General features: G+C 43.5%; 2 protein-coding genes across 3 annotated transcripts in view; one reads left to right on the top strand and one right to left on the bottom strand.

Annotated features, from left to right (window-relative positions):
• The window catches only part of LOC127467792 (uncharacterized), a 284,436-nt gene that overhangs the window by 83,980 nt on the left and 173,288 nt on the right, over positions 1-27,168 (top strand). Inside the window, exon 2 of one of the 2 annotated variants that reach the window (XM_051780158.1) lies at positions 2,918-3,986. In XM_051780158.1, coding sequence (XP_051636118.1) covers positions 2,918-3,623 — 706 coding nt within the window. In that variant the 3' untranslated portion in view covers positions 3,624-3,986. Of the gene's footprint in view, positions 1-42; positions 3,987-27,168 lie in introns of those variants that run through there. The other variant, XM_051780159.1, reaches the window with a different exon arrangement.
• Positions 1-27,168, bottom strand: part of MAML2 (mastermind like transcriptional coactivator 2) — a 212,340-nt gene that overhangs the window by 97,851 nt on the left and 87,321 nt on the right.

Here is a 27,168-nt window from a genome sequence, read left to right as displayed (position 1 = left end):
TCACTTTTGAAAATAAGCCCCAGCCTCTAGGGTCATGTAAGCTCTTTTGAAAACTTTACACGTCAGCTCAAATTCACCTTAATTGTATTGATAATAAAGCTCAGGGTGAAACAGGATTCCTGGGAATCATATATAACCAAAAAAAGATCCTGGTTTCATTGAGAGATGCCAGGTTAGGCTTGCAGAGCTGGCAGGGCAAAGAGAGGAGCTTTTCGTTGATCGTATGTGATCTGTAGGGAACTGAGACACAACAACAGAGCTCTAGATGCGTATCTTTCTGAAAAGGATAGTTGTTAAAAGGATAAGGGGAAACCTTAGGAGAACAATACGCAATATATTAGTCTGTAAATTAACAGCTGCCCTTAGTGGAATCAGTATTAGGTGTATGGAAAGTGCACTGTTTGGGTCACTCAAAGCTCTGCTCATACCTAAAACTAAACTCCTGTTTATGATGTGCTCAGAAAGGGCTGTGATGTGAGCACACGTGCTGCAGTCCATAGAGCTGGAGGAGCGGGGAAAGTGCAGGGAATTCAGAAGACAGCAGCAAAAGAGATGAGGCAGATGGAAGGGGCAAGGTATGAGAAAGGATTAAGAGTTAACTACATATAGCCTGCCTCAGCACTGAATTAAAGCGCCCAGCTAATAAAAATGCCTTGGGAGCAGAGTTATTATTTACTGGGGTGTTTTAATCAGAGAATCATAGAACATGCTGAGTTGGAAGGGACCCATCAGGATCATTGAGTCCAACTCCTGTCTCTGCACAGGACCATCTCCAAGAGTCACACTACGTGCCTGACAGTATTGTCCAAATGCTTCTTGAACTCTGTCAGGCTTGGTGCTGTGACCACTTCCCTGGGGAGCCTGTTACAGTGTCTAACCACTCTCTGGGTGAAAAACCTTTTCCTGATATATAACGTAAACCTTCCCTGACTCAGCTCCATGTCATTTCCTCAAGTCCTGTCACTGGTCATGAGAGTGAAGAGATTGGTACTGGCATCTCCACTTCCCCTTGTGAGGATGTTGAAGACTGCAACGAGGTCTCCCCTCAGTCTCCTCTTCTCCAGGCTGAACAGACCAGGTGACCTCAGCCACTCCTCATACGGCTTCCCCTCAAGGCCTTTCACCATCTTCGTTGCCCTCCTTTGGATGCTCTCTAATGTCTTAATATCCTTCTTACATTGTGGTGCCCAAAACTGCACACAATATTCAAGGTGAGGCCATCCCAGTGCAGAGCAGAGTGGGACAATCACCTCCCTCGACTGGCTGTTGATGCTGTGCCTGATGCCCCCTGGGATGAGGTTGGCCCTCCTGGGCACTGCTGACTCATAGTCAACTTGCTGTCAACCAGGAGACTCCCAGGTCCCTTCCCATGGCACTGCTCTCCAGCTCCTCATTTCCTAGTCTATACACACGACCAGAGTTGTCCCATCCCAGGAGCAGAATCTGGTTCTTGGCCTTGATGAACTTCATATGGTTGGTGATTTCCCAACCCTCCAATTTGTCGAGGTCTCCCTGCAGGGCCTCTCTGCCCTTGAAGAAGTCAGCAGTTCCTCCCAATTTAGTGTCGTTGGCAAACTTCCTTAGTATTCCTCCAAGTCCTGCATCCAAGTCATTAATGAAGATGTTGAACAGAACTGGGCTGACCAGTCAAGCCAGGGAATATCAGAGATGGATTTAAAAGCTTGGACACATGTAAGACATACATCACTTGGCAAGTTAGTGTGTTTCAGCAGAGCCATGGTAACTCTTTACCTGTGCATTTTTATCCCAAAAGTTCACTTGCCCTAGACTGCCCTGAAACAGGTTAGAGCTAAGCTGAATATTTTTGTGTGCTACAAGCAAGCATGCAGCTACCACCAGAGATGAGCTCATCTGGGGTAACTTGTTCATGAGGCCAAGTGCTAAGGAAAAAAATTCTTAATTCTGAGATTTACTGGCTTTATTGTTGTGTCCCTGTGAAGAAGTGGAAGGCTTATTGCTTGGATTGTTTAAAAGTAGACTGACAAAATAAAAGACAGTGTACTACAAGGAATAACTCTGAACCCAGCAAGGAGATTAGTTAGATGTCTCAGAGGTCTGGGCAGCTTTCTTCATTTCTTATTTCTGCAACTTCCAGATGACTTTCTGTGGAGTACTGAGTGAAGGTGTCTAAACAGAACCCAAGCCCCTCCACTTCTCTTTTGTTCCAGGACTCAGTTTCCTAGACCACTGTTTTTAACTTCTCTGATGTTAGAATAAATGTTTTCTCACTTGCTATCAGAAATTGGGAGTGACAAAACACCACAAGAAAAACATTCCTATAGCATTTCCCGCTGGGATAAGACATAAAGGTTGCCAAAAATCTCATGAGAAAGTTTATTATCAAGAGATTTCCAACCGTGTCTTTCAAAGTTCTGCTCAGTGCTACACTGTTGCCAAAACTGATTCTAAGCTCTGCTTCTCCTGAAAGCTGTCCATCACTCACCACTGCAATTTTAGGTGTAACTACCACATCTGCAAGAGGTGAGGCTGATGGGCAGCATCAGTGTTGGTAGGGGATGTGGGAGCTCTTCCTCAGAAGGTAGCGGGGGTTCAGTGCGGGGAACCGGCAGATCAGAAGACCCCTCAGTCTTACTCTGCCTTCCCAGCATGGAAGCCCATGGTTTAGCCCATGCAACTGCACAAGATTTCACGGAATGACAGAATGGGTAAGGTTGGAAAGGACGCCAGCGGGTCATCTGGTCCAACCTCCCTGCTCAAGCTGGGTCATCCTAGAGCACATTGCACAGGATTGTGCAATTGCAAGAAGTGCAAGGACTTGGTCCAAAGCAAAACACCTAACATAACACATACAGATGTAGACCGAGGGTCCTTGGCATCCACAGAACCTTTCTGTCCCACCACATCACTTGCTAATAGCCTGATCACTCAGGATGAGGTTCAACAAGGCCAAGTGCCGGGTCCTGCACTTTGGCCACAAAAACCCCCTGCAGCGCTACAGGCTGGGCACAGAGTGGCTGGAGAGCAGCCAGACAGAAAGGGACCTGGGAGTTTGGATTGACAAGAAGCTGAACATGAGCCAGCAGTGTGCCCAAGTGGCCAAGAAGGCCAATGGTATCCTGGCCTGTATTAGGAACAGCTTGGCCAGCAGGACCAGGGAAGTGATTCTTCCCCTGTACTCGGCGCTGGTGAGGCCACACCTGGAGTACTGTGTCCAGTTCTGGGTCTCTCAGTTCAGGAAGGATATTGAGGTGCTGGAGCAGGTCCAGAGGAGAGTAACTAGGCTGGTGAAGGGACTCAAGCACAAGTCCTATGAGGAGAGGTTGAGGGAGCTGGGGCTGTTCAGCCTGGAGAAGAGGAGGCTCAGGGGAGACCTCATCACTCTCTACAATCCCCTGAAAGGAGGTTGTAGCCAGGTGGGGGTTGGTCTCTTCTCCCAGGTAACTATCAGTAAGACAAGAGGGCATGGTCTCAAGTTGTGCCAGGGGAGGTTTAGGTTAGATATTAGAAAGAATTTTACAGAGAGGGTAATCAGGCATTGGAATGGGCTGCCCAGGGAAGTGGTGGATTCTCCGTCCCTGGAGGTTTTTAAGAAGAGACTGGATGTGGCACTTAGTGCCATGGTCCAGCAACCACAGCGGTAGTGGATCAAGGGTTGGACTTAATGATCTCAAAGGTCCTTTCCAACCCAGCTGATTCTATGATTCTATGATTTCTACTCGAGCAAGCACCTCGGTGATGCTACCTTTCTCTGTCTCACTTCATGGACTTTAGTGTTTCCCCACTAGATACAGTCTTAAAGACCACCTTCCTGGAAAGTGCCTTTAGTTCTTCAAATAAAAGACATCCTGAAAAATATCACAAAAAGACTGCAATTAGTACTGAAGTTCTGGTCTATGGCAAGTTGAATATGAGTCAGCAGTGCCCTGGCAGCCAGGAGGGGAGTGCCCTGTGTCCTGAGGAACATCAGGCACAGCATCGCCAGCCGATCGAGGGAGAGGATTGTTGCGCTCTGCTCTGCTCTGGTGCAGCCTCAGGCACATGGTGTGATTCTTGGGGTGTCCTGCACAGGGACAGGAGTTGGACTCGATGATCCTTGGGGGTCCCTTCCAACTCAGTATATTCTATGTGTGACTCTGTGACTCTGTGTGATATATATATATATATGCACACACACACACATACATATATATATATATAAATTCTAAAAGGAAACTATGATCTCCCAAATGTTCTCATGTTCAGTAGAATAACAAAGTTCTTTTTTTGTTCAAAATGAAGTGGAAAGACTTTTGGTCTTCATAGTTTTTTTTCTCACTTCCCTTTCATAGAGATAATGGGGGGGGAGGGAATAACAAAGAGGAAAAAGAAAAAAAGAAAGGGAAAAAATAGAGGATGAAGAAATTTCATTTATCAGCTTCAGATTTTTCACTTTTTATCTTTTCATCCCAATCAGAAAATGTAAGCATCAACTTTCTGATAAGATTCTTACTTCTGCAAAAGATTTTTTTCCTAAAAAATTAGTTTATACATTAAAAAAAAATCAGCTATGAACAGCATACAGCCAAAGCCTTGGCCTTGGGGCTTGCACAGGTTTTAGTTTACAAGTATGAGAAGTTTAAATAGAAGACTGTAAATGTTCTTTGATATAGGACTGATTGGAAAAATTCCAAAAGCCTTGAAGTAGAGAGGAAAGATGTATATTGAGGAAAATAGCAATTAAATAAAGCAAACAATGATTAAAATATTGCAATATAAAGACTAGGATGTTGAAAAATTCCAGTGACTAAGGAATACATGAAAAGAGTGCTTTTTTTGGCTCAGACCACAATGCCCAAGATATTATTAAACTTAGAGAGAACAATGTGGAAGAAAACTGTTTTACACCCATGTTACTCTAAATTTATGATAGTGCAGTGATTCCAGTGTAAATGTACTGGTTTAAAGCTAAGGGAGTGGGAAATCAGGTTTTATTTTAGGTTTTATTTCCTGGTAAGAAAGCACCTGACTTTTAGAAATGTGATGGGCCTGATCTGCTTCTCGTCTCTATAGGTTTATCTTGATGTAGACCACCTGCAAATCCTGCCCAAAATACTTTGTATCACTTGATTTTAATTAAAGGCTGAAAAAGTAATGATCCGTGTGACTGTACACGAACAGAAAAGTTATCGATAGAAAAATCTGAAAAAAACCAAAACCCCAGAATCCTATTTGAACTTACAAGTTTGACAACAAAAAATAGACACTCTCAGCTTGGGGCCATGCAGCCTTTGATTGCCAGCTCTGGGAATGCGCAGGTGTTGGATCACCCACAGCAGGGCTGCCCCACAGCCCCCCTCGAGCAAAACCCCTGCTCTTTGATCCCTCCCCTTATCTCGATGGGAGTTCCCCCCTCTCTGGGTCCAGGTGGACCACGGAAGCAGGAAATGTTCCCTCTGAAGATGAAATCCAGTTTGCCGATCCCATACCTCAGCCCCTCCTCTCCACAGGAATGAACCGGAGAGCAGAGAACAAGAGTTCCACCCATTTTTCCAGAGGTGAAGCACGGCATCTGTTCAAACGCTTGGAGAATGACGTGCCATGGACAGGCAATGGGAAGAAGATGTCTAGATTGCCTGTGTGGTACAGACCAAGACAGATGGTGACATCAACTGGCATGTTCCCACTGTGGCCTTCATTGTAGGCCAAACATATCTTTTATCACTTCTCTTTCCTGACAATATCTGCACGTCAAAGGTTTGGACATAAACTTTGATTTGATGTACTCTCCTAATGTGTTTGTACATGTTGCCATGCTCACTGAACAGCAGCCTTTGTCAGGAAAGTATCTTGCAATGTTGTATGACAACTTCACTGTAGTTTTTGAAAGAGCCCAGATCCATTTCCCCAGCAGGCTTGTGCAGGTCACTAAGGAGATTAGGTTCACACTTTCTGCAGTACCTGTCTACACTGCACTGGTAGTCAAATTCAGACTGCCTTCACACTATATCTATTTGAAGAAATTTAGAGGAGTGAGTGCATTTGCTACAGTAGTAAGTTATCAGAGATGCCAGAGATGCGGGCACAGCACATCCAAATGGGAGTAGGAAGGGAGAAAGGAAGGAAGGAAGGAAGGACAAGTTTCAAGGTTTTACAGAGACCAGCAAGTCAACACTACAGGCTCAGCAGGTGTCCATGGTAAAGGTAAGGCCTATGTAGGACATGGTGTGGGACTGACCATGCCTATGGAGTGACCTCTCTGGAACAACTTTGAAGTCTTACGCTTTGTTGTGTTACTCTTTCACACAATAAGGGTGCAGCATGAGCTGTGAACATGTACCTCAGATAACTAATTGCTCAAAGAGGAAGACAGTCATCCCTGCCATGGGCAATTGCCATTGTTTAAGGTGCTCAGAGTTCCACAAAGACAGTAGAGCAGGAAAACCTGAGATGAAGAAAAGGAAACAGTAAAGGAGAGAGATAAGGAAAACCAAAACCTAGTTACTTTTACATGCTTTGGAGATTTTAATATTATGCCCATTTTTGTGCTGATAATTCGTAGACAAATGCAGTCATACAATTGCAGCCCACAAGAGGGAAAAGAAGTCAGGAATATCAGCACCAGTTTTCATTTGTGGTCTTCAAACAAGTTTGATGTTTGTCACTTAGGACCAATGATACCTAAAAGAAAATTCAGGGAGGAAAAACTCCAAGACAATTTAGTTTTGAAGGTGAGATAAAGAAAGGGTTTTAATTTGTGCCCAGGCATAAGATTACAAGATGCTCACCAGTCCCTCTGTACAGATGTTACAATTTATAATACTGCTTGTCCAATCCAAGGTTTTCCCACACTGTGGCTTCTGCCCTGAACCACCCCCAGCCTGCCCTTGGGGAATTGAGGTGCGGGTCTTTTCGGGACCCTCTCTTCATCAATCTTCATCTTCTTTGAGGTACAGGGGACACGTAGTTACCCAGAGTTTGACTGTACTCTGTGGTTTACGCCAAGGTACAAGCATTCTCCAAATAGAACAAGCCTATCTTAAAGTGAGACTAAACACGTTCTAATGGAATCCAGGGGTAGAATTGATATGGGGAGCATAGAATGGGGTAATGGGGTTGGAGAGTTTCTATGTTAAGGGTAAGGGAATGAAATGCTGCTGCTACTAAATCTACTTCTGCTATATAATTACTTATAAAACTTATAAAAATTAGAAAAATCAAAAAACTAAAAGGACCTTAAGGCATCACCAACAATGAATGCTGACCTGAATTCCCTCTCAACCACCTTTTATTTCTTATCCTTTAATTCTCACTCCTCTGAATTCTAAAATAAAACAGAATCAGAGTCTTGTACCTCTGAATGTGGCATCTTCTGTAGCAATTGATTCAGCAGTTTAATTCTGCTGTTACACTACAATGTGAATAAATGTGGGTATGTGTTAAAGCATTCAGCACAAGGACCTTTCGGCAGGCTCATCCATAACTGTCTACCCTGAAGGCTATACAGTTTATTTGTTTGCACCTTTTCCTGTAATACCTCCAATAGTCACTGTCATGGAGAGCATGTTTCAGTACATGCATGTTCCCCTGAATTAGCAAGTAAATTTCTAGGCACTAGGAAATGTTCTGATGAGCTTTCAGTCATCACCACAGCACTAATAAATGACAGTAGCAAAAAAAGCCAGATAAACTGCACAGCCGAAGACCCTGGAGTATTTTAGAAGTGAGTTGAGAACCTACAGGGCCAGATCGTCCTCTTTTCTTTACATTTACACAGCAAACCACATCCTGTCGTTGAGAACCTGGTGAAAGTGAAAGTTCACCCAGCAGAAGAGCCCCTGTGCAACCATTAACAGCTCTGAGCAGGGAACTGATCCAGCTCCTGCCTGAGAGGGAGCAGGGATAAATACAGTCCTCTCAGGAGCACGAAACAAGTTACAAGTTGCTACCTTTAGAGCAAAGCTGCCCTCAGTTAGGATAGCTTGAATGCAGGAGACGACAAGAAATGCTTTTTTTGTGATATTTAGCACAACAGAAATACTTTTTTGATACTTGGAACCCATCCCCAGCAGGGAGTAATGGGAAAACAGCAGCGAAAACCACAGGCAAAGGCATTCATCTGCAAGTGGTATAAACCCCTAGGGTTGAGAGAACTCAGCTAACTGATGCTTTGTGGGTACCTGGGGCTTTTTTGTTTCATTTTACTGAAAAATTAATAACTAATTATCACATAGCTTAGTGAGGATATTTTTCTGCCTTCCTCTTACAGTAAATCTGACCTGGACTACGTACAAAGGGTTTGTATACACCAGAAACAAAACTAAATTACAGATGTGAATTTCAAGTAGATTAGTTAAAGGACATTTAATACTTACATGGAAGGTTTCATTCTGAAATAAAGTAATCGTAACTTGTTTTAGGAATGAATCAAGCAAACTAAAGGTTCCTTTATGTCTAGATAAAAGTATTCACCCATGGGTTTAATAGGCAATACTCAAACACTTTAAATTCACATTTTAGTTATTTCGCTCTATCTTCCATGCAGATAAGCCCAAGCAATACCATTTTGACTGAGGTTTTGTCTCAGGTGCCAGTTTAACCTCTGCAGCCACTCTTAAACTGAAATATGGGTATCTATACAGGGCTTTGCACTAGCTTTCCTAAATCGGTTTACAAAATAAACCTAATTCAGCTTCCGTGTAGAGATAAGGTCTACATAGTTGAAAGAACGGGATTTATAGATAAATGAGGAGGGATGCCGTAAAAGCTTCATTGATTTCTGGCTGTGCTTCTGTTCAAAATCCCATTCTCTCCTAGTCTGGTGCCTCTGTTGAAGACTGTTGGATCCCTCTTTTTTTTCTTTAAAACTTCAGCTGAGTTTCAACTTGCTTCATTAGACTGACAATGAAGACTTAATCCCTCTTGGAATCTGCAAGATGTAAAAGACTGTGAGTTAGCCAGGTTTGATAGGACTCTGATTGGGAAAACTGCAAGTGCTCTTTGCTGGTGCAGGTTGTTTCTATTCATCAGAACCATCCCCATCTTCAGCCACAACTCTGCAGAGCCAAGGCCACTAAAAACAGAGCGGTAGTGGATGAAGCAATAGAATCCTTCACTTTGCATAGAATCCAGTCTCATTTCATCATCAGGTTAGCTGCAGACTTCTATATGGCCACATTTGACTCCATGGTTTGCACACCCTGTGGTGTTAGGAAAAATACTCCAGCTTGACACCACAGGCTTTTGGTTTCTTGGGTGGGACATCGAGCAATCTGTTCTAGAGGAAGGTGTCCCTGCCTATGGCAGTGGCATTGGAACTAGATGATCTTTAAGGATCCTTCAACCCAAACTGTTCTATGATTATATGATAATCAGTAGAATAAAAACACAAGGAAAAACTAATCTGATCCCATTCGGACACTTTGGTCATGCTTGGTAGAGATGGATTCCTCATTGTGAATGACCCCACAGCTGTTAAAGCATTTAGAAAAGCTAACGACTAACGACAGTGACAAACACATTCTAGGAGGACATAATTTGCAATCAACTAAGGCAAATATTTACACATGCCATTATCACTTCCTGGTGGGATTACTGTAATCCATTATTTGCAGGTCGTCATGCTACCGTACTTCCTTTAGGGATTTGAATTTTCGCAGAACTGCAGCTCCAAAATGCTCATCCCAGCCAAGATTCATTACTCACATTACAGGGAAAGCTCCACTGACTTCCTCTGCAGCACAGAACTGACTTTAAAGACTTTTTGCTTATATGCAGAACCAAATGGTGAATAATCCATCATGCCTATAGCGCAAAACTGGTTTGGATCTGAATTCCAGAGGTATGCCATAAATTTCTGCCATTTTGCATAGGGTTTACTCACAATCTAAACATGTTAAGGACCAAAATAAATGTTAACACCAAAATTACTTCACTAGCTATGGCTGTAGAAAGTGTCCAGAGCCTTTTAAAGGGACTTGATTAACTGAGAAGTAATTACATTCTGAAGACTGGGGAGTAATTTCACATTTGTAGCACTCAGAGATTGGCCTCCATTCCCTTTTGCTTTAGTGCAGATAAATGCTAACCCCATAAGTTTCCATGGATGTCAAGGGTTGCTGCTCAGCACTCTGTGAGATCACACTGCTCCCCGAGGTATAGTTGAGTGCAATTCCAGAGCCAAGAGGCTTTGAGTCACAGCCACTCAGCACATGGCAGCAGGAGTTTCAAGACATTGCCACCAATTTTTCTTATTCCTCAGCCATAACCTACTGCCCCAAAGCTGCAGACTGAATCACAGGAGGGGTGTTCAGCCCGAAGGACAGAGCAAAGCTGGTCTTAAGCAGACACTGAACACTGAACTGCAGATGCTGAGCGAGAGGCTCCAGAGTTGACTCCTGTCAGTGTTGAGCTGAGGCTGGTAATCCTGAGATAGGAGTCAGCAGAGAGCTGCAAGTGGGAGATGCTTTAATTTTTGCAGTGAACTTCATCAGGGTTTTGTCTGTCAGCACCTTGATTTTTGCAAACCTCAGCCTACAGAAATAGCTGATGTTGGGCAAGACAGCCCTGATCTTTCATCCTCCTCGGCAGAGGCCCACCAAGCACCACTGTACCACCTCACCACCTCCCAGAAGAAGCTTTGACAAGGCACATTACAAGCTAAACAGGGAGGGTTAATTTCCAGGCAACCTCCAGAGACAAATATGAGGCTGTCATCAGCTCAATGCTAAGCAGATGACTCTGAACACCTTAAAAAGAAGACACTATTTCTGCAAGAGTGGCAGGGGGAAAACAGCATAAAGAGATCACCTTTAAAAGTGAAACATAGATGATAAACAATTTTTGGAACATCCTCACTGACATTAGCTAAAGTGGGATGAAAACAAAATCACTCATTATAATGAATTTTGACTGACAGTTCCAAACCCCATCACTCCTGAAGAAAACATAGTTTTGAGGCTGAGTAATCATTAGAGCACAATTATGTGATAAACAAAGCTCTTCAGTGCAGTTGCTGCTTCCAGTTCTGCACTGCAGAGCAGTTTTACATGGAGTGTGGGTCTTAGGGTAAAACTGAGTCCTTCTGACAACTTCATTCCTCTGCAAGGTGTGGCTCTTTACACAAGCACATCTGAGCAGAAGACATCACGTACTCCAGACCAGTCCAAAGGGTGGTACAAACCCTCCCAAGAGTCATCAAATATCAGAGACCTCACCATTGTCTGCTCTACAGGCGCGATGACGTTCTTCAGCCTAATCTTGGAAAGATGTTTAATGTATGTGTTGGCATGTTCATTTAACAAACATTTAATTAAACTCCCTTCCAAGTTCTCAGCCATTGATACTTTCCTTCTCCTGGAAGAGGCTGGCAGAACAAATGGTGTGTGTCCAAGGGACAGTCCCCACAACACAATACTCAAAGGCGGTCGAATGGGACAGCAATGGGCACGCAACTGGTAAGAAATGACCAAAGATAGAGCCTAACTAATTTCCAAGCCGTAGTATGTTCTGAAGTTTTTCAAAGTCTAGCTCAGGTCTGTGTCTTTCTTCAAAAAAAAAAAAAAAGAAAAAGAGAGGCAGACCAAAACACCCAAGGGCTAATGTTACTTAGAAAGAAAGACGGAGCTGTAATCAAGCTGACTTTAGCAGCATGGAGAGCTGCACTGCTGCCTTTGTTTTCTACATAGACAGAAAAGGTCAGATTTCTAGCTACTAATCAGTAGCTAGAAAGCAGCCTCAGGATTTGGTCTTGGCATCATTTCTGGAAAAGGTTAAGAAGTCAAAGTTTATTATTGTGACATTCTCAAATAATTAACTTATGAATGAAACAAGATTTTTTATCAAGTGTAAACTTAAAAGGCATCTTCTTGTACACTCAGCAATCCGGAGTCATAGAAAAGTCTGGGAAATAGTTTCCACTGCTTTGGTATATCAATCTGAGACCACAAGAAAACGAGGAAAGGGAAAGAGGCAAGATCTCTCCTGATACCTGAAGAAATAACAGAGCAGTGGAAGCTGTGAAAGATGAATCTCTCTCCAGAAGGTGGAGACAGTTTGCAGATGTCCTTTTCCTTGAAGAAGGCAATGGGACAGGTGCTGGGGAGAAATAATTCCTCTTCAAACGCCAAAATTGCTCCATAACTCTTCAAATCTCTCACCCCAAGGGAGGGGAACTTTGGTTCATATTTAGATGAGCTAAGTAAGTAGCCTGAGATGGAGAAAGGACATCAGACATGGTGGCAGGTCTTAGCTCAGACAGCAGCAAAGAAACCAGTGGCTGTAAGAGGGATTTGATATAACAGAGATAGGCTGCATTACTTGTATATTGTTCCTTTGAGTCCTTTTTGAAACCCTAAAAGCTCCCTCTGTATTTCTAGGAGCAATTTGGAAGTGTAACTCTGACCATACTGATATCTAGTATTTCACCAAAGCTAAGATTTCCTCTTTGCTTCAATAGCATAGCTTGAGATTTGGGCTATTTTAGCAACTTCTGCATGCAGTCCTGCTGTGTACTCAGTCCTGCTGTACACTGCACTCATCAAAGGCAGAATTCAGATGCTGGGCTTGGGGTAAATAAGATTTGAATGTGTCTTCGTAAGCCTCTTCACCCACAACTATCTGGTACAATGATGACAAGGAGGTCCTTAATCATTAGTTCTGGTTGCTGTCATTGCTGTAGTCAGCGACTCAAATTTTCTCCTAGGTGAAACCTGACAGCACAGCAAGTTGGAGAATGATTTTTGTGTGGAAAACAGTAGGGGGGCATAGAGTAAGGTTGTGTATCACATAACATTAAATCATCTCCTGGTGGCAGACAGTGACTCTGTCTCATGTAATAACAGTCCATTTGGTCTTAAATCTCAATGAAGCAGTCAGCTGTGCTGACAGAAAAAACAAAAAACCAAGAGGGCAGGTGGGGCAAAGCAAAAGTTCCTCTGATGGCCTGAAAATTAAGCCCATGTTTCATGAAGGCAACACTAACAGTTAACACACAACCATCGTTTCCTTCTCCCTGTTGCTCTTGACCTAGTAGCCAAAAAACACAGCGCACATGTGGCGAATTTGATCTCTAGATAACTGCACTCAGTAGAATTGTAACAGTGCATAAGCATGAAAAATAACATACTGCACAGCTGCGTGAAAGTGGATCTGGTGCTTGTCACATATATTTTAATAGAAGATGCCTAGAAGGTGATCTCAGAACAAACATGTCACAAAGCAAAAGACAGAAAGGAGAACAAACACCCTCAAATCTCTGTATGTTCTTAAAGGGGTTTTGACATACAAAGTGTAGGTTTACAAGAGTTGAAATAAAATTGTTTCAAGCTAGAAATCTCTGTAATCTTTTTTATACAGGCACCAAGGGCTTTGGCAGATGGGCTCCGGTGAATCTTGCTGGAATGATGCAAGAGAAGCATCTCGCTGGCACCCCATCCCTTCCCTCTACCAGCTGATGGAGGCAAATGTGGGTCAGTGCCTTGGCCACCTACCTTACAGTCTGGTATTGTGGGCTGAGCTCACCTTTGTCAGGGCACTGGGGGCAGGAGGTGGGAAAAGACACTCCCTTCTGCAGACTTGGCTCCCAGGCGAGACAATCTCCCTAGGGTAGTGGGGTGGATGGCTGAGGCAGCAACAACTTACCATCCCAGCAAGGTTCACCAAAGACTATTAATACCCTTAGAGAAACAAACCCACTGGACTACCTTGGTTTAGACCAGATTTAGGCAGCAACCTTAAAGATGCAGCATTTTCTGTGAGTCCCTAATCACAGCCAACTATGTATGAGCTTTTATTTAAAACTCTTACAATGATGCCTCCCTTGCAAAAGACAGAGGGATGACAGTCACATGTAAATAATAAATATTGCTATGGCTTCTTATATTTGTAAGGTTCCAAACCTAACCTCCTCCAAGGTCTCCCCAGTGGATATTTTAGAATTGTATCTTCCCCGCAAAACCTTGCATTCCCGAACTGTTTATTGTCCATGTGCTGATAACCTTGACAGCCCATTTTTACAAGGTCTCAGCTAAAACTTAAAGGGAGGTTGGCAATCTGTGTGAGCTTTCCAAAACTGTTGTCTTCCGCAGTCACCCATTTTCCAGCATAACAAATCACTGACTTTTTAAAAATCCCTTGTCATTAGCATTTTGTCATGTTTCACTTCAAGAAGAAGATAAGCCAAGAAAACTCAGTGATGATGTTATTAAGCTGGACAGGGAGCACCTTAGGATTTCAGCTCCTTTGCAGTATTAGGAGGAGTTTTCTTTTATTGAATGCCATTAGTATATTAGGATGAATACCTCTGTATCCTAGAAAGCTCCCTTATCTACTAGACTATTGGGTAAAACAAAGGCTCTGGCAACTTTAACTCAAGCCCCAGTAAATATTTTTCATGGGTAGAAAACTAAGCGTAAATGACAGATTTAGCTCAGGGGAGTTATGGTCAGGCCTGAACTGCACTGACAGAGCTCTGCTGGGAAGCCTGGATACTGCCTGCATATAGCCAATATAATCAGCCCTGTGACCTTCTCAGTTTCTAGCATTTGACAAGGGGAAGAAAGTACTGCATGAAAAGCAAATCTCTAAAAGCAAAACCCAGTACTCTTCCTCAGGTGCATGTGACTAGATACTTCTATTTGGTGGGATAACAGCCACCCCAGATGGTATCTCTCAGGGATACGCACTCAGACACTGGGGTTATGGGTGATCTCTTTAAAAAGAAAAAAAAAAGAGTAATAGCCCCAGGACCGAGGTCATTTAGTCCACTTTACTGCTGCCTGAGAGACCCTGATCATCTCCCCTTGCTCAGGGAGATGGCGGGGCATGGAACTTCCTCCAAGGAACGTCTCCCAAGGGTCAAGGCTCCCAAGGGTCAAGGCTCCCAAGGGTCAAGGACAGGAGGGGCACATGCCAAACTTTTCTTATTTCCAACAGGGAGAGGCTGCAGCTGCCATTATTCCCACGAGAAAAGCAAAAAGACCTCTGGAGCAGTGTTTGCAAGGGTGGCTGAGAAAACAGCAAGAGAAGATGTGGGGGAAGGAAGGAGGCACCATCCCTTGACTGTACCCACAGTTTTCCCCCTTTGAGGAGGTCTAGTCCCCCATCAAACTGTCAACATGATTAGGGCTGTCGTGATGGCTGTGGTGAGAGCCAGCGGCACTGAGCAGCGTGTGAGTCCTGCCAAACCTTTGCCCCTTCAGGGCACAAAGCCTCTGAAAGCTGGGCTGAGCCCACACATCACAGTGGAAAGGCCCCACCCTGCATAGTGTGGAGAGGAACTGGGCAGCCCTGGGGAGGATTTCACTCTTTGGATTTTCATAAGGGGTTTAGAATGAAAGCCTACAGTTTTCAAAATGCTCTAGGAGCTGAAGTTGGGCTGTGGGGCTGGCTGGCATTCAGGGCCTTGGATAGCCTAGGCTAGGAGAACTGGTTCTGTCAGTGCTGCTGGAGAAGTGGGAGAATGAAAGGTGAGAAGACAGTGAGTCCATAACATTCCAGCAGAAGCATGTCAAAATCGAAGCTTCTCTGCAAGGCTACTTGGATTCACTGAGTCAGCAAATTCCAACAGAAAAGCACCATTTCCTGTGTTTTCTTCTGACCCGGCCAGTGCTGAGCTCCCTCACCCAAGATGAAAGTCTCACATGGACATTGGACTCAGGAATATAGCACAGAAAAGGCAACCAATAGACAATGAGGAAAGAAGAGGGCACATGCAAAGAGTTGTCAAAGAGAACAGATGAGTGGTACTGCTGGAAAATCAGAGTAGTGCAGGCCTTGCTCCTGGTTCACATGCTCATCCCTTCCTTACACATGGTACACATGGTACACAGGGTGGTGCCAGCAACCACCCAAAAGTTGCCCAAGTGAGCAAAATTCATCATAAAGTGAAGAGCAAACTTTTATTCCATACATGGCCATGAGTGTGGCTGTGCAGGGAGACTCTGCACTACGCTGAACAACCAAAGCATGAGAGCCTCTCTGAGAGCAGGAGGACTAATTCCCCTTGCCCCCGAGGAAACTCACAGCTATACAACACCAGAGCACAAATCTCTGGGGCAGATCCCCCTGGCAACTTGGACTCTTACTGCAATCATAAACAAGACCTTTTAGCCTCCAGAAATGAACCTCAACTACTTCAAAGCAACAGTTATTTTATAATCTAAAGCCTTCGTATCATTGCCTTGTCCCCCTTTCACTTAAATGTATTTGTTTTCAGAAGGCAGCAGGGAATCCTCGCTAGATGAGTGTGTGATGGTCAGCATGCTGGGACTGAGCTCATTTACAAGTCAGGAGTGATTTCAAAATCAGGCTTCACAATAAGCAATAGCATTGATGAAGGACAAGGTATGGGAGAAGGGGACAGATCTGTGTTTGCTGAACATGCCCAGCAAGAGCAGGTCTAGCTTTCTGCACAAAGTGGGACAAGTCCCTGTGTTGTACATGCACTTTTGGGAATGTGCCATCCCACCAAACAAACACCTGAAGCCCAACTCTGCAGATCTTACTCAGGCATGGAATTCCTCACAGCTCAGTATCATGCAGACTCATGGGCAAAATACTGCAGAAGCAGCTCATGCAGGATTAGGTGGCATCTACAGTTACGCGGCTATCACGTAGCTGAGTAACAAATTGTTTAATTTCAGAATGGATGCAGAAACTATTTTCAGACTCATATCCAGGTGTAGGACATCACATCGACTTCAAGAGAAGGATCATGCCCTTCCGACCATTTATCCCCATCACAAACTGTATGAGCAGGCAGGCCTGGCCCCAAGGAGATGCTGGGTTTTGCAGTTCTTCCTCCCATCAGTGATGGTAGCCCACTTCTACACGCAGGGGCCACCTGCCCAGTTGTAGGCAGCACAGACAGCATCAACCTTTGCTGCAGTGTTACTGCATCCAGTGCAGAGCTCACCGAAGTCATTTCACAAAATCTCATTAAGCTCAGCTCAGTTTATTTTACAAATGAGGAACTGACTGCAGAGACCTTCAGATCCCTCAGATAGCATAAATCAACCCCTGACTCAAACTAGCTGGAGGTCTGGCTCCCAGACTTTTATGAGGTTAAATACAAAAGGCAGTGGAGACGGAGCAGGTATTGGGTGAAGGATACCCTGGTACCATTGCCTTGCAAAAGCTGAGTCTCACAACCTGCTGCTGACTACCAGGCTGCTCACCAGTGTGACCACGCAGATTGACACATCTGCTGGGACCAACGGCAGGTCTGCTGAGCCCAAGGAATTGACATGGACATTGCTCTTCAGTGGCTTGACCATCCCACAGGTTATCATACAGCTCCCCCAGCCCCTGGCATGGTCCCTGCTTGCGTAGTGCTCAGATAACATTTTCCTGCCACAGTCAGAAATAGTTTCATTTAAATTGAATGTAATTGCAAAAATTTCTATGACAAAATAGACAATAAGCGCAAGACAACACCCAACTCCATAGTTAATTGTCACTCCAGCTGCTTCTCACTCACGGTAGTTTAAATTGGGGCTGCATTTTAAAGCTATTCTGTAATTAGTTATAAATTTGACAGTGACCCAGAAAAATGGAGAAGTTAATCTCTTCTCTTAGAATGTGGGAGGGGGGTATCAAGTTCTGGGACTTTCACGTTTTCTTTTTTTTTTTGTCACCTTAATTCATTCAAAAGTGATAGCTTTAAAACACAGTGATGAAAAAGTTATGCTGTTCTGGTGTCTTCTAAAATAAATTTCACATGAAATACAGTATGTGTTAAAGGCATTTGGATTCCTAGGGAATGTGGGTATACATTTCACTTGTCCTGTTACAACTTCCTATGAATTTATTCAGCTGGTTTCAATTAAAAAAAAAAATCTGTGGGAATCTTTCTGTGTGTACATTACAAAGCTACTAGGCCTTTACACTGATAATTTAAAACCAGCTAAGCACACGTGCAAAAATGGGAAAATATGAGTAATTTGGTTTCATGTGCTTTTCAGCTTCTTGCTGTATAGATGGATGCTGGGTTGACAGACCTTTCCAGGGACTTAGCATGGCTCTTGCAGAAGATAAAGCCAGGCTACGGGACACTCTTATGGCAGGACCTTTCTAGGCAAGGAACACCTAGGTTGAAAGCTTTGCTGATGTTTGTTCCCTTGAAAGGGTCCAGCCAAGTGCCTGGTGGAGGCACATAACAGTGATTTCCCTGGCAGTGCCTGCCAGCAGCATTTTGCTCTTGCTTTCAGATGAGTTTTCCAGTGAGGGAGCTGTTGGTGCTCACTGTGACAGGAGCGTCCCTGCTCGCTGTGCTCCAGGAGGAAGCCAGCCCGTGCTCAGGGGGAGCAAGGCCCCTTTTGTGAGATCCAGCCAAGCAGCCTGATTTTAACATTACAAAAGCCACAGAGTGCTGTAGGAGCTGAGGTCCCATTTGCAAAAGGAGCTTTCAGCTTTGACTCATAAACTCTGATAATTCGTGCAGGGGTAATTTAGCACAGCCAGCTGTCTGCACAGCCCCTGAGTCAACAGCTGTGGCTCTGGAGCAGCATTGGTGTGCCTGCCATACAACCAGCTCCTGCTCCCTGCTCAGTGCAGGGTGTTTAGCTACCCTGGACTTCACTTAACACTAACAGATGGACAGGAAGCTGGTGGTGCTGGTGCAGTCCAGGTTGTGTTTAACCTATATGGCTGAAGGGGTGATACTTCCCAGCTTTACTAGTTACTACTGTTCTCCAGCCACTTCTATTAGGTCAGATAGGTGTCATGAATTATATCCCTCAGGCACATAGGGTCAGGCTTCAAAAAGATGTGGGAATCTGCAATGTAAATCGGCGACTGCACACTAAGAGTTGCTTTACTCTTCTAGTCTGGTGTGCATTGGCTCCAATAGACTTGGTCTTTAAAAAAACTCTGTGCCAGCTGGCACCTAGAAACCCTTGGCATCAACAGGATTTGACTAAAGACCTCTTAATCCTAGTAGCTCTCTACACCTTTAGGAAATTAAACATCATTGCAGATGTAGACTGGAGGAGGTTAAACCTCATAGAAGGGGAGTCCAATTGCCTGTGGAGCTGATGTGGTTAGGACACTGAATTCTCTGGCTGGTGGCAGGCGGGATGCGGTGGTTAGCATCACGTTGGCTGGCAGCTGGCTCTTCGCTCCTAATAAGGAGGTGCAGCTGGGTTAATTGGATTCAGCTTTCAGCACCGAACAATGCTTGAACGTGCTCCATGGTAGCTGCTGCAAGACAGCACAACTGCTCTGCCCCACACCATACTCTGTGTGGGTGAGAGGGACATTAACGTTAGGAAAAGTGGTCAGCCTATTACATGACTGGATGACAGGCCTTTCTGTGTCAGCTGCCACCTTGCCAGCACACTAAGGACCACAGACCTTCAGAGATGAACCTGGGAGGTAGTTATGCTGCAAGCCAACAGACTGAGTGTCTTCTTGTGTTGGCTGCAGCCTTTCATGGAAACCTACAACACACAGCATCTTGGCAGTATGCTGACAACATTCTTCAATGACCTCTGGTAATGTGTTTGCAAAGGGTGAAAGCACATCTGTAAAATGTTCTGCCTCTGGTTCTGTGCTGTGGTCCAAAACAAGCTGTTGAGCAGCTGAAGCTCTTGAAGGATCACATAACAAGGTACTAAGCTCTCCTTTAATAATTCTCCAGGCCTTAAAAAGCTATTTATAGATCTCCCATTTAACAAATGTATGATTTCACTACATAGTGTGGCTTCCATTTGGTTGCATTACCATTCTCAGCCTGACATCTACAGCTGTTTTACAGTCCTAAACCCTCTTGGAGAAACTCGGCTAAGCTTGATGAGCTTGGGGAAGGTCATTCCGCTTCCTCTGATATTGTTGCAACATTCATGAATTCTCTATTCTTTGTGGCACTTGCCCTCCATTTTGGGAGTGTAGGAGCCTGAGATCCTCTAAGCTGTGCTCTTGGAGACAGCACCATTGCTTCTTGAAAAAATAAAAATAAGGTTGTGAACCTCAATTACATATTTCTAACAACTCAGTGAATTACTTGCAAGGCTTTTGCTGGCTTTTTAAATTAAGTAACATGTGCATTAGGAAGAAGACCTCATATAACACTGAACAAATGACTTCCAAATTTTTAAATCTACTCATTCCTACAAGGAAATGTCTTCTCTCTTTTTAAACATGGAACTACTCAACAGAATAGCAATAGTCTTTTCTCAAAAAAAAAATAAAAAATAAAGAAATGACAAAGAATATTTAATGTCTATAAAGCACCTTTCTGGAAAAAAAGGGTACATTTTTCAGCCCTGATTAACATCTTACAGAAATAATAGGAATTGGTCTTTCATTCATCTTTGTCTTTTTGAGGTCTTTACGGTGTTTTAGCTGTTATTTGCTGAATTGAAAACATAGGCTTTGACCAGAGGCTGGGTGGTGTCACTTGTCTGGCCGCAAATGTCACAGCAAGGGCCAGATTTTCACTGCACTACCATGAGACAGTTCAAACTGCATTTAATTAGTGGGTACCAAATACTGCTGCCTGCCTTCTCTTAAAAGCCCAGGACATAGCCACGGGTAAACATTTTACCAAACAGAACATGATGAATTTGAGTTTTCATCAGATACCTCAGCTGGTCTCTCTCAGCCTCCTGCACCAACATCTGGGTCAGCTGCACACCCTTCCTTGGTGCTGGGGTAAAAGCTATGGTAGCTGGGCTGAAAGAGATGGGCCTAAGCATACCAGGTCACTCCACAATTTTATCTTTCTTAGCTCTGAGAGGCAGCTCTTCCTCCGCCATAGTGTCAGACAGTGAAGAAGTTATGGCAACAATCTCCATGTGTTTGATGTTCCTTTCTTTCCACAGACACCACGTGCTGCCTTGCAACCTCCACATATCTCCAGCCTCCCATAGGAACCTGTTCATGTTAAATCGGGAGTACTTCTGTGGCCTGCAAAATGATAACAATGATTATGGTGACCTGAAGCTTGCCAGAGCAGTGAACAGTGCTAAGCCCTTATGCTGCCCATGTTAATGAGTTAAGTCCCTCCCTCGAGTGTAAGGAGTGGTTCTGTGTGAAACCCCCAGCTGAACAGCCAACATAGGGTCATGGATTACTTTTGAAAGGTGACATCTCTCCAACCTGTGAAACCATGACCTCACCTCAAACATGGGGGAAACATGGAGAGGACAAGTGACATGCAGATATACATAAAGGGCAATGAAGTGGATGAAAAGATGGAAAGAAAGGAAACTGATGTTCTGCAGCTTGGGAAGAGAGGACAGGGGGATGCATCTGCGAACATCAGCAAATAGAGTGGGGGAAGGCAGGACAGGTATCATTTCTAGTCTGTTGGGGTTTGATAACATAGTGCTAGAGTTCAAAGGCTGTTAATCTTTAAGATATATTTTCATTTAAGTAAAAAATTAAAAGCAGCAGAGAAAGTTCTTTCTGAGGCTTAACAACTGGTAACCATCTAACTACTGGCTAAAACTTCTGGGGCTGTTTATGCAGGCCCCTGTGAGTGCCTCCTTTTGCAGCAGCTTCCCGGCACCCTCCTCATCCCCACCTCGGCCATGTCCTCCACATCTCCTTCCCATCTCTGCTGGTTCTTACAAAAGTCCTGTTCCCAAAAGACAAGCTCTCCCCTCGAAGACTTATTCCCAGTGCCAGACTTCCATTTTGGATCAACAAAAGCTTTGCCTGTTCTAATAAGAGCAGGAGTCTATGAAATAATCATCAGCAGCCACAGAGCTGACGTAACCCAAAAGCGATTTTCATGGGATCCTATGGAAGTACAGCCACGACTGATGATCTGTCCTCAGTTTCCTGAGTGTATAGCTGGTGGTTTCCTGAAAAGGAGGCCATTCAATCCCAAGCTTACTGACATAGCAGGTCTGGGGGTGAGTCTGAGAGCCGTAAGAAAAAGAACTGCAGAAGCTGTCAGAGGACATTGAAGGGTTTTTTGGGTAAATCTGAAATTTCATCACAATCACAAGAGGACTGAATCCTCCTCTGAACACCTTCTTCTCAAAATACAAAGATATTTCAAATACCTCCATGAAGAGGAGAAATTTGTAACTTCATATACTCCTAATCAGAACCTGCTTTCATGATACTGCTAAGCAAAAAAAGGTGTGAGATTTCCAAATGACAGTCACAATGGTAACTTAACTGTATGTACAGGCCCACAACAACATGTGTAGCACTACAGCAAACAGCTACCTACTCAGGGTATAATATCAAAATATCTCATAAAAATCAGTGATCTGAGAATCTGCCTCCCTGGGGCTGTTGCAAGCCTTAATTTAACCCTTGAAAAACCTCAGAGGAAAAAGGCTTCACAGTGTTTTCAAGCTCTAGACATAAAAGTGGGGGAAAAAACCCCAAACCACCAACTGTTCAAATCAACCAAATAACAGTCAAGCTGTCACCTAAGATTTTCATTTGAAGGTGAAACCATTTGCATTTTTATCTGTCATGTACGTGCAAGACAAATAACAGTATGCATTTATGCTGTCCCTTCAGGGAATTAATAAATCTCAAAACACCTTAAAATGCGCATGATCAGCCCTGTGGAAATGGTATTACAAATTGTCACAGTGAAGAGATGCATCAGCCATCTTCATGAGAAACAAAACCAAGTAACAGTGCACAATGTGGGTTTGGTTATTCAGTTAATTTGTCCGCAATTGACCAATTTTCTGCCACTGAATAAGAAACATATAACTATTTTTAGGTCAAACACTAACAATTGGGGCTACCTTATATTATGGGTGGGAAGACAACAGATTAGTTTTTAAACAGAGAAAATAAGAAACTCATGTTTCAGTCACATTGTGACTCAAAGCCAAGAGAAGTCAAAAAATTCAAAGATGTTGGCTAACTCCCACAGAATGCTTGAAAAGCCAACTTTTAGCCCCAAGTGAATTTCTTCACCAAGTTATAAGTCCCTAAACTTGCCTTTTAAATGTTACTTGCTGACACAACTTTAATCACAATGCTGTAAAAGCTGGATATACACGATAATAATAATTTTAAACTAAATGTTTCCAGTGTACAGAACTTTTCAGAACTCCTGCAGACAGCTGAATCTGAAATAAAATATTTAGAGAAGAGCAATTTAACTTGGCTATGGTGAGTAAAGGTAGTATATGTAGCACTGGTTCTGTCTGAATACTGAAGAAAAAAACCCAAAGGTGAAAATACACAGAGTAAAAATTCAATTCCGATGAGATGAGAATAAATATTTGTCCATTTGCAATGCTGTTAGTTAAATGTTAGTGCTCAGAGCAAGGACCGTGTACCATGATTCGAGGTCTTTATCTCAGTCTCACACCGGTCTGTTCCCAGTGCTGGAAATTATTATAAAATGCTCTGAAACCCATGCTTGAAGGGTCCTATGTGCAAAGCATTACTGGGGTGGACTAACATTTTAAAAAAGCTTAAGAGATTTGTCCCAAACAAGGGGATTGTCAAGCCAGGATTTTGTTCTTATCTGGATAAACTGAAAAACCTGTGCTCTGTTACCTTGATACTCTCCCACTCTGGGATTTTCATGGTCATACAGCCAGTGAGAGACTTTGCACCCCAGAGCTGTTAGATTTCTGAGCAGTCTCAAAGCCCTGGGACTTCACTGGAGTCTTGATTCCCAAATATTTCTGAAAATGAGGCTTCTCTTTAATTGTCCTACAGTATTTCTCATGCCAGAAACATCTGGGAAAGGCGAGAGCTAACAAAAAAGCACCAACTTTTTCTTTTTTTTCACTCTCTTGCACATTGTTTGAAAAAGGTTTAAGGCTAAAATAAACTTCTCTGAAGCAACGTGCAGTTCACAGACAATGGCAGCAGCTGCAGATAGCAGGAGTTCATTCCTGTTTATTATATTCATTAAAACTGAAGGGAGAACTGTGGCAGCACCAACTTAATGGTCATCTGAACATAATTATTAAGAAAGCATTGTTCTTTGGAAAGATGCAAAGTGTCAGACGGAACTTCACACCCTTGTCATAAAACCCCCCCTTATTTCCTACCATTAATTGGATTAAATGGGCATTGTAGGATCGGAGGCGGAGGGAAATGGGTTAATGAGCATATGTAGGAGGCAAATGACACTGGAAACTCAGTGTGTCTAGAGAGAGTGGGCAGAGGAAACAAAATCAGATGTGAGCAAATTTCTGGAAGGGAATCGGGCTGACAAAACTCATGAGACAGCACTTGGTGTTCTGATCATCCTTGAAAAGTACGAAAAGCAAAACTCTGGCCAGTTTACACATGTGTTTCAAACAACAAGTCCAGAGAGAAAAAAAAACCAACCATGAATCAAGGGACTGCATTGACAGCCACAAAGCAAACTCCTTTTGGAATCCAGCCACATCCTTGCATCCTACAGCCTGTGCCATGCAGGCATTCCCATTGTGCCTTTTGGTGCCAAGAAATTCCCTCTACTTGCTAAAAGCGGGGCAATTCTTCTTTGTAAGTCCCAGTGAGCTCCCTCACTGTCAGTCTGCCTTTTCTTTAGTTGCCTTTCCCTTTCCAAATTGATGTTCACTGCCTTGTACTGGTTGTTTGATGTTAAAGGTGGATGCAGTTCTCACTGCTCCCTGTAAGCAGGCTCGATGCCAAGAGCAGCACATGGGTTGGACTCCACCCCTTCCTCATGCAAGCAGTGGGTAGATTTGCTGTTCAGGCTCTTTTGGGTTCGTGTGCAAGCTCCAGTGGTTGCACCTGAAATCTGGGTGTCCCTCCATGGGCAGGTGTGGATGGTAAATAATTTTTGCATCTATAGGCCACCTCTCAGCTTTTCCATCAGCCAATGCTCTGCAATGGACAGATCTATGGGGCAGCAGTGTGGGAACAGCATCACTCTGTACAGACCACCACATCCTATGGTTCAGATCTGTATGTGAACCATGAAATCCATCCCATGGCCTCTCCTGCCCAACCACAGATATGCAGCACGATACATGACAGAGTGTTGTATGGGGCTACAAGCTCAACCAGGAATTCCACTCCTTTCTCAGCCAGGACCCCCACTGATTTCTGTGAATGTTTTATGCTTCAGAGAAGGAACTATTGAGTTGTTCCTGGGCTGTAAAACTTATTTTCCTTAGCTGCTAAAAAAAAATGACCTTCAGACTTGAGCTGGCCAACAACAACCCCCATTCCACAGCTATTCCCAATGTTCGCTGGTATATGACTGCAAAAGCAAATTATTGGACCCTTTGGAAAAATACATTCTACCTTTCAGCAGAAGGAACAGTGATTCTTTAACAAAATGTACTCCCTTTTGTTGAGGCTGATCTTCCTTTGTGCAAAGCTGTCTTTTCCTGTAAGTACCAGGGATTTTTTTGTGCAAAGATAATTGGTCTCACCTTTCACTCTTATATTAGCTGGTAATTTATTTATTTTTTAATTTAAATTTACTCCTGCTAGTCCTCACACACACCATTTTGTTCATCTAAGTCAAGGACATCCAAAAACCACTTCTTCAGCCTGGTCTCCCAGTGGAATGATGTTTATATGACTGTGCTGCCCATCTGTTTGTCCAATTGCCTTGTCATCCTTTCCAGGAGCTTTAGAGAACTTGGATAATTTCACCTTAATAGGAGGCTGGAGTCTCAGTGGTCACAGGTGAAGCTCTAGGAGGGCTTCCAAGCCCGTCTGAATGACTATCATGGCCCCTCCTGACAATGCATCTAGAGAAAACCTAGGCTCCCCACTCCCCACTCTGCTGCTGATCACCTGGTACCATTGCAAGGGCCACAGGCTGTTCCCAAACAGGTCTCCCATCATATGCCTGGAGAGGCTGGACTTCAGGTTGGCTGCTCAGGTGCTTTAGAAAATCTGATCAAATATAACTTTTGCATCTGTGTTTGCTTTGAGTTTTTCTTGTCCGTCAGTTCAGACAAAATTCTGCTTGCCCCAGCAATACGAGGGAGGAGAATGCATTCCTCCGCTCAGCCGGATTTGCAGGGAGCCTGGCCGTCATCACTACTTTTGGCCTTCTCACTGGGTCTCAGGAAGTCGTTATATGTTATACAAGTAATTAACTGTGCTACAAATGCCGGGTGATCCCTAATTCCTTGCTGCCTTTGCTTACTGAGTTGGGTGTTGACAGTACTTGGAGCAAGAGACCCACACATAGAACGTAAAACTAAACCAAAAGCTCTGGTTAGGGTTCAGATTTTAGGAAATTATAGACTGCAGTCCAAAACTTTCTGCTTTGAGCTGCTCTGTAGTCTGTGTGTTTCACAGCACTGGGGATTAAGAGTTCTTTTGCCATAATTCTTTCATACATGCAGAAGTGGGAAATTCACCTTTCAGTCCTTCTGAAAGCACCCTCTGTGCTCCACACACCAATTAGTGCTTCTGAGGACTGCTATAATGCTGGAAAATTGCCAGTCAGACTCAGAGAAGGGCATCATCTGTATAACAATCTCAAAGTGACCAAAGCTTGCTGAAGTAGATATGTACCTGTCTTCCCAGTCAAATGCCCTTCTCAGTTTGTGTGTTATGGTCTCCATCAAAACTAATACAAGTTTTTCAGTGGCATCCAAAAATTTTTCAATGACACTGTGAAAAGCAAAAATTTATCATGTTTATTTTACGCCATTTAAACCATCTCGCTCACAAGCTACGTAAATTGTGTACAGAGCTGAATGGATGCCAAAAGGAGTTCAAAAAGCAAAGGGACAAGTTCAGAGGGGACTGACTTGGTGGTGCCCACAGCTGGTCTCACCATGTTGGCGACTCCTGCAAACCGGCAATGTTCACCAAAGTAATGATCATCTAATCTTCTGTGCTCTGGTCTAAATATTCTCTCCTGGTCATTACTAGGCATAGCGACCAGGTTAGGTAGACCTTTTGCTTGCTGCCTCCAGGGGTATCCCTGTGTGCAGTAAAGTAAATCCTGCCGGAGGCTGTCATAGTTAATAGAGTTCATGACTTCTTAAAAGAAAACACATCAAAGAAAAATCTGAAATTAGGGCTTACTTTCCACAAAGGTAGTGAGGGGAAATGTTCTTCAAACTATCATCTGAATTCCCTCCAGTAAAAATGGAAGTATTTTAATTTTTTTAATTTATTTTATTTATATTTTTTTTTTATTTTACCTGCAAGTCATAGCCAAGAGGCCTTTGGATACTTAAAAAAAATATTTAAAATTTTAATAATGTATTAATAAACTGAGTAGAGGAGATATAACCTTCTTCAGTAACTCATACATTCCTTCTATTGACTTAAGTAAAAAGG

The sequence above is a fragment of the Manacus candei genome, unplaced genomic scaffold, assembly GCF_025592945.1.
Source record: "Manacus candei isolate 608988 ecotype Guabito, Panama unplaced genomic scaffold, ASM2559294v1 h1tg000014l, whole genome shotgun sequence".
Taxonomy (NCBI): Eukaryota; Metazoa; Chordata; class Aves; order Passeriformes; family Pipridae; genus Manacus; species Manacus candei.
Note: the sequence above shows the minus strand (reverse complement) of the source record. Positions and strands in the feature narration are given on the sequence as shown.